Raw genomic sequence first — 7,866 nt, 5'->3', positions numbered from 1 at the left:
CGCCCGGGGGCGGCGGGGCTGCCGCCCTCTGGCAGCCGTGCCCTGGGCCGGCAGCGTGCGGCCGGGGGCGGGCTGAGCCCTGCCGGGCCAGCAGCGCCGTGTGGCCACAGCGCCGGCAGCGCCGCTGGCAGGGAGCTGTGCCGCTGGGGCCGTGACAGGCTCTGTGTTCACAGGGATGGCCGGGCGGCACCTGAGGGGGCAGCAGCAAGAGCTCCTGATGATCTGCAGTGGTGAGTGAGGGCAGCGGGCTGACAGTAGCGGCTGGCTGGTGGAGCTGCAAGCTGCCCCGGCTGCGGAGGCCTCTGCTCCTGTGGGCAGAGCACACTGAGATTTCAGGACCACATGGGGGATTCATGGCCGGCACCTTCGGGCTGATCCCCGTGGTCCCTGCTCCCTCCTGGCCATGGCAAGAGCCGGCTGGGCTGGCCCTTGCAAGGGGCTCTCCTCGGCTCCCTGCAGATTCAGCATCTGACCTTGGCTCTGTTCCTCTCTCTTGCAGCCCTGCAACGCCTGACTGAGGACACAAGCAGTGCCGTGTCAGAGCTGGCACTGGAAACACTGCGTGTCCTCCGAGCAACAGCGAGTGGGCGATATTCCATCTTCCAGAGGCTGCAAGATCAGCTGCGCAGGGCATGGATGACTCGGCCTCGGCCTCGTCTGTTGCGGTTTAGCTGGCTGCACTGCTGGAGCTCTGTAGAAAACTGATCAGGAGGCTTTCTTATCTGGGTCAACCTTAGCCAGTTGGGATTTTCTTTTTCTTTATGCTTTTTCTTTTCTTCCGTTGCCTTTTTTTTTTCTTTGTAAATATAGAATGTGTTACAGTATACAGACTCTCAGGTGCTTTTCTTTGCTGCCCAGGGTCAATCGAGCAGTCATAGGGAAAGCAGGGAAAAGGGTGCTTTGTACATAGCATCCTACCCAGGCGTGCAGTGCTGCAGGGAAAATGGCCACAAGCCCCTTGGCCTTTGGTGGTTCTGCTGAAGCCTTTGTGCTGCCCACAGAGCGGCTGGGCAGGGGCCGGAGCTGCGGGAATCCCTGTGAGGGAGGTGCCTGGAGATGGCCACAAGCCCCGTGCCAGGCAGGAAGCGCCATCCGTGTCCTCCTGCCCCTGTGCTGCTGGCTGCATTGCTGAGGGCTCTGAGGTGCCTCTGGATCGGGCTGCTCCAGAGCTGCTGTGGGGCTGCAGCGCTGCTGCTGGGCAGTTTGACCGGGCTGGGGGAGGCCCTGAGGGGCTGGGGCACTGGGAAGCCCTGAGCAATTGGGTGTCAGAGGCCATAAGCAGCCCCCTGGCACCTGCCTTGATCCTGACAGCCGGCTACTCTTGCACTTCCTCAGGGAGTGCTTAGAGGGACCCCCTGGAATCAGGTGTGGAACCCTGGTTCCCAGCCTTTCAGGGCTGTGAGGCCAGGAGTTGTGGGGCTGGGCGTGTGCCCTCCCTGTACTCGAGACTGGAGCCTCCAGCCCCTCAGCCTTAGGCATGGAGCTCCACTGCCTGCTTGCTGAGTCTTGTTCCTGTTGCCCTGGTGGAGGCTGAGCGCTGTGGCTTTAGGCAGGATTGAGCCAGAAGAGCAGCAGCTTTGAGCCCAGGGGGGCCGCAGAAAGGCCCTCTGGACAAAGGGCAATCCTGGCATTCCAGGGGCACGGACAGATGAGAATGTAGTGGGCACCTTCAGGGTGCCATGATAGCTTTGCACTGGCCCATCTCCCTGTGTGCAGGGCTGGCTCTTTGCTTTGCTGTCCTCGGCCTTTTGCCATCATGCTCCTTTGGCTGCCTGCAGAGAGGGGCAGCCCTGCAAGGAGGGTGAAAGGCCCTGTCTCCAACATCTCAAGGGGAAATGGAGCTCTCCCGGCCCTCAGCCCACGCTGTAAGCAGAGCAGAGCCTTTTCCCCAGCCCTCATGGCTTTCTGCCTGCTGCTGGCCCCTGGCCACCATGACCCACTGCACTCACTCTGAGTCACCTACAGGATGGCTGGTGCCTCTTGATTTGCTGAAGGGACGTGAGGGTCACTGAAGGAAAGGTGGGTGTCCCAATGCTGAGGGCACACGTGGGTCACTGAGCAGACTTGAGGCTTCCCCAGCAGGTTGCAGGTGCCTTATGTGTCACTGAAGGGAAGGCAGATGCCCCGTGTGTGGCTGAGGTGTCATGATGGTCTCTGAATGGCACGCAGATGCCCTGCCTGCCACTGAGGGCACGTGAGAGTCCCTGAGGGGAGGCGAGTGTCTGTCTGTCCCTCAGGGTCCGTCGTTGGCACTGAGGGAACGTGAGCGTCACTGGAGGGGGACACGGGCACGCCGCGTGTCGCTGAGCGCACATGCCGCTGGCTGAAGGGACGCCAGGGCCGCTGAGGGGCCGTGGGCTCGCCCTGAGGGACACGGCAGGGCCGGGCCGGGCCCCGCTGCGCCGCCGCCGCCCGCTCCCCGCCGCAGGGAGCGTTTCCCGCCCAGCGCGGGCGGCCCCGCCCCGCCGGTCCCCTCAGCCGCGGGCGGGAACTCCGACCCGCTGTGGCCGCCCCTCGGGGCCGGGCGCCGGGCGGCCTTCCAGAAGCCGTGGGGGAGCTGCCATGGGGCTGCCCTGCGCTCATACACACCCAGGAGGATGGGGCAGTGTCGGCTCAGGACCAGGGAGTGTTTCACTTTGCAAGGGGTAAAGCTGCAGTAGTTTAGAGCGAGAGAACTTCATAGCACAGGAATGCTGGAATTACCTGGTGTCACCTGTAGGGCACAGAATGGACATTTGGGCTTTAAAGTGCAGGTAATCACTGGACTGTGGGAATAATGAAATTGGCAGTGATCTGTCGAGTACATGCAGTGGATATTTGCACAGGAAGATTTGAGGTGAACTCTAGGGGAAAAAATTACTTTTGAGGAAAAGTCTGTGTCATTTCTAGAGGGCACATCGAGATAATTTTGTGACAAAACCTGAGGTAAATGTCAGGGCAAAGAAAGAACATTTGGGGGGTAAAATCTCAGGTTCTCTGCCTTCCCACTACCTCATCCCATGCCCCAGCAGGGGAGCTCTGCCCTCCCTGTCCCCAGCCAGCCCAGCCTGGGCACCTCAGGGCTGCCCCCACCCTCCTGCTGAGGCCCGGCCTCGAGGGCTTCTGCCGCAGGCCTGGGAGACGCTCTGGGGAAGCGCCCGAGCAGCCGGGTGCCAGGGACAAGGCGGCTGCCCGGGGGCTGCTTGTGGCCTCTGGCACCCAATTGCTCAGGGCTTCCCAGTGCTCCGGCTCCTCAGGGGCCTCCTAATGATCTGCCAATTGACAGAGGCAATTTAAAGGACACACCACTGGAAATGATGTTCGTATTTCACTGTGAATATTAAGGAACCACAGTATACAATGATACATTCAGTAAAAATGTGGGTGTGCTTTTAGTAAGAAGCAAAACCAAACAAGGTAGTGCATCTAAATCAGTACTGTAAGAGAAAAAGGAGAGCTATTTAGAAAGATGCATCACCAGTTGCCTAAACTGTTTATCATCTTGCAGATGCGCAGTTGCTTGGGAGCCCCATTTTACACCAAGGACCTGGAAAACCATTCCCAACAATTGGGAAAATCCTAGATGGTCCATCCACCCATAGGTGAGGTCTCCAAATTTGCCCCAAAAGTGGGTCCAGCTTTTATAGGCCAAAAAGAGCAAGTCCGACTGACTTGATATTTTTAGCCCAGAAACCCCTGCAGCTGCTGGCACACTTCACAATCAGCAGGGACACAGCTAGGCCAACGCCCAGACCTCTGCTGGGAGGCTTTCTCCTCCAATACCCTTCAAACAAACCTCTCTTCAAGTCACTGGGGAAAGTTTCTTAAAATTATACATTTCTGGCACATTGCTACAGAGGGTTATGTGAAAGATTCTAAAGCAGCTGCTTTGGAGTCAAAGAGCCAGCATTAAGAGTCCTTGTCATCTGTTTGTAGCTAAATCACACTTTGGGGGATTTGAAGGAGTTTGGAACGAACTCGAGAGCAGACCACTGAGTTTTTTAGATGATGCCTTATCTTGTGTATAGACAGGAAGGGTGAGTTTGGCTCACATCTCCACTGCATGGCTCACAAGGCCGCCAAGACTTCTAGTTACAAGAGCTTTTAAGGGTTTATTGCCAATAAGACACTGCCAAGAGGGATATCTGTGGTTTAGACCCAATCCTTCAATATTTCGTCTTATGGACTCATGCTACAGGGTAAGCTTCCTTAGCCAATCATGTTATGACACACAAACCTATGGCACTGCATCTTAAACTTCTTGTTTGCCATTGTAACTACTTTTATTTTTTCTAGATCTTGAACTCAACAACTTAAAACTTTCCTCCACTTCGACTTTCCTCCACGTGTCTCTGCTATAAACTATAAATCCACATTCTCGCTTCTAGCACCTACGTTTGGAAGCCCTTTCCAAAGTCTCAGATCAAATCCTGTCTTTAATTCTAAGCTTTGCTGGCAAGACCAAAGATCTGAGAACTCCCTGCATTTCAGTTTCCAACAACACCGATGCTGTCATTTCCAGAGTGCCCAGGATCCGTCTGGAACAGTCAACTCTGGCAGGAACAAGGCAGCTGCCAGGGGGCTGCTTATGGCCTCTGACCCCCGATTGCTCAGGGCTTCCCAGTGCCCCAGCCCCTCGGGGTCTCCCCCAGCCCGGCCAAGCTGCCCGGCAGCAGCGCCGCAGCCCCACAGCAGCTCCGGAGCAGCCCCAGCCAGAGGCACCTCGGGGCCCTCAGCAGCGCAGCCAGCAGCACAGGGGCAGGAGGACACGGATGGCGTTTCCTGCCTGGCACGGGGTTTGTGGCCATGTCCAGGCACCGCTCTGGCAGGGATCCCCGCAGCTCCGGCCCCTGCCCAGCTGCTCTGTCGGCAGCACAAAGGCTTCAGCGGAACCACCAAAGGCCAAGGGGCTTCTGGCCCTTTTCCCTGCAGCACTGCACGCCTGGGCAGCTGGCTGAGCACAAGCACCCTTTTCCCTGCTTTCCCTTATGCCCTGCCGATCCTGGGCATTAAAAGAAAGATCCTGGGAGTCTCTCTATTGTAACACATCCTATATTTATATACAAAAAGGAAAACAAAAAGAAGAAATTAACAACCTTGAACACAAGGAAAATACCCGCTGGCTCAGGTGGCCCCAGCAGACATAATCTCTGGCATCAGGTACCCATAGAGGTCCAGCAGCATAGGCGGCCAAGCCCAGAGACACTAAGCCCTGTCTTCCACGCCCTGCGGAGCCGATCTTCCAAATTCTCTAAGATGGAATATGGAACTGTAGCTTGTGCCCTGAGAATGCGTAAAGTTTCAAGTGCCAGGCTTCTGACAGAAAGGCTGATGTCATTTGCCATTTCTTCAAGGGCTGCAAGAGAGAGGAACAGAGCCAAGGTCAGATCCCGGATCTGCAGGGAGCCGAGGATAGCCCCAAGCCAGAGCCATCGCAGCTGGCTCTTGCCATGGCCTGGAGGGAGCAGGGACCAAGGGGATCAGCCGAAAGCTGCTGGCCACGAATGGCACACGTGGCCCTGAAATCTCAGTGTGCTCTGACCATGCCATCCACTGTCTGCACAGGGATCAGAGCCCTCCGCAGCCGGGGCAGGGCTTGCTTCCCCTGCCAGGCCCCTGCTGTCAGCCCACTGCCCTCACTCACCACTGCAGATCAGCTGGACCTGTTCCTGCTTCCCTCTAAAGCTCCGCCCGGCGATCCCTATGAACGCAGAGCCTGTCATGGCACAGCTCCCTGCCAGCGGCCCAAGGGCACGGCTGCCAGAGGGCGGCAGCCCCGCCGAGGCCGGGCGGGGCTCCACGGCGCCCGGCCCGGGTGGCGCTGCCGGGGCAGCAGGCGGGGCTGGGGCCGAGCCGCGGCGGGCCGGGGAGGGAGCCCGGGCTCGTGGCTCACCCATGAACATGACGGCCGCCTCTCGCAGGGGCTCCTGTGGGCTCTGCAGGTAGCGCAGGGCCCGGCGCAGGTGCTCGGCCGCTCTGCTCCCGCCTTCTGCCAGCTGGAGAGAGCGGGAAGGAGGGAAGGGTTGGCGCTCTGCCTGTGCCCAGCCCCGGCCTCCCCTGCCCGCACAGCCCTGAGGCGCGGCCAGCAGCCGCTGGCGCCGGGCCCCCGAGGGGAGGGCCAGAGGGCCGGCTGCTGCTCGGGGAGCCGCGGTGCCGGCCCGCAGCCCCGCCGGGCAGGGACTCCATGAGCAGCCGGCTCGGGCACAGCTGCCAGCCCTGCACACTGAGCACCGCACTCAGGTGCCTTCTCCAGGCTGAGCCTGTGGTTTCCAAGCAGTCCTTACCAGGCTGTCTGCAAACATCCATAGCTTCTTCTTCTTCACAATTTTGTCTAGGTCCCTCCTCTTCAGGAACTCGGCCACACAAAGCAGCGTTTCCAAAGAAGCCTGGAGAGCAGCAGAGATGCAGAGATGACTACAAAGCACAGGGCACAGGACCCATGTCCCTGTGCCAAGGCCTGGAGGAGGCTGCAGCCCAGGAGGTGACCAGGGCAGGAGGCAGCCGAATCTCCTTCCAGGGGGACAGCAGCAGCCCATGAGTCCTCACCTGTGCCACACGCCGATTCTCATCATGGCAGTGGAAGAAGAGTGGTAGAAGGGTGTGGCGTACTTGTGTCTCCAGGGCCTTTCTTTTCTTTTCCAATGGAAGAGTCAGCAATGTTCGTAAGAGCAATATGGAGAGCAGCTGCACCTGGCTATTATTCTATATGAAGAGAAGAAAAGAAGACCTTAGCGTGGGCTGTAGGGCGCTCAGGTGGGTGCAGGCCTGGAAATCCACAGGGCACTGAGTGTCCGGGCAGCACGCAGTGGCTGTGGCTGGGGGCAAAGAGACTTACATGGTCAAAGAGTGGCAGGAGCGCCTCAGCCAGCTTCAGGGCAATGGGGGTGGGTATTGGCGTGTCCTTGTCCAAGATTATAAAGCTGAGTACCATGACTGTCATCTTAACTGTCTCTGCATCTGCATCCCCCAGGAACTCCACAAGACTTTCAGTCAGGCTCCACATTTTTTCAGCCTGCATGGAATGCAAGTCTGTGAAACACCACCCTGCTGCCGCAGGGCCCAGAGGCCAAAGGCCTGTCCTGAAGCACACGGGCAGCTGAAGTGGGAGGCAGGAGAGCTGGGAGCAGCTGCCCCAGCACCCCAAGAGCAGGCAAGGCCAAGCAACTGCGTTCCCCAGTGCAGCTTCAGCTGCTGCCCCCTTCTCACCATCAAAGGATCATCAGTGAGCTTGAGAAGGGCCCTGAGTATCAGGCGACGCCTCTCCTTGCACTCGCTCTGCAGGTACCTCGAGCAGATTTGCAGGACTCTGTCAGCATCGCGTTCTCTCAAGTCCAGGCACTCGAGCACCTGAAAGGCACAGGGCAGTGACAGGGGACCCGGCTGGCAGGAGCCTGGAACCACAGAGGGCTGGGCCTGGGCAGCAGCACGGGGCACAGGCACCGTCCTGGCAGCTGTGGCTATGAGAGGGCAGAGAGCTGGGAGGCTGCTCAGCGAGGCACTGCTGGTCTTCAGGCTCACCTCCACAAGGAATGCCAGGGCAGGCAGATCCCAGCGTGGCTCCTGTGTGCTGAGCAGCCGGAGCAGGTAGCGAAAGATCCGGAAACAGGAGGGCATGGAGACGCAGGACATCTCTCTGGCAGGAGAAAAAGGCAGCAAGACTGTGAGCCAGGAGAATAAACCTCTCCCAGGACTGACTCACACAGGTCAGGCCTTTCCCCAGCATTCTACAAGGGGACCTGGGCCATGTGGGAGTTGGTTGCTCATGAGCACCCTCCTCTCCCAGCCTTTTCCAGTGTGCTTGGCCTTCCCTCAGTGACAAGGCCCTCTGGCCCATGACCACAGGGACTGTGTGGGGCACCTGGGCACAGAGCACAAATGTCAGAGGCA

General features: G+C 58.8%; 1 protein-coding gene across 1 annotated transcript; it reads right to left on the bottom strand.

The window, feature by feature from the left end:
• Nucleotides 1-2,474: 2,474 nt before the first annotated feature.
• Nucleotides 2,475-7,620, bottom strand: LOC311166016 (uncharacterized protein; the record flags this gene model as incomplete). The annotated part of the gene is made up of 8 exons (XM_084227508.1): nt 7,498-7,620; nt 7,186-7,326; nt 6,815-6,991; nt 6,526-6,681; nt 6,264-6,365; nt 5,522-5,584; nt 5,096-5,230; nt 2,475-2,573 (listed from the first exon to the last, which is right to left on the bottom strand). Exons 1-8 carry the CDS (start codon nt 7,606-7,608, stop codon nt 2,475-2,477), a joined length of 984 nt encoding a protein of 327 aa, XP_084083634.1. The 5' UTR covers nt 7,609-7,620.
• Nucleotides 7,621-7,866: the final 246 nt, after the last annotated feature.

The sequence above is a fragment of the Fringilla coelebs genome, assembly GCF_963513975.1.
Source record: "Fringilla coelebs genome assembly, contig: SCAFFOLD_32, whole genome shotgun sequence".
Taxonomy (NCBI): Eukaryota; Metazoa; Chordata; class Aves; order Passeriformes; family Fringillidae; genus Fringilla; species Fringilla coelebs.
Note: the sequence above shows the minus strand (reverse complement) of the source record. Positions and strands in the feature narration are given on the sequence as shown.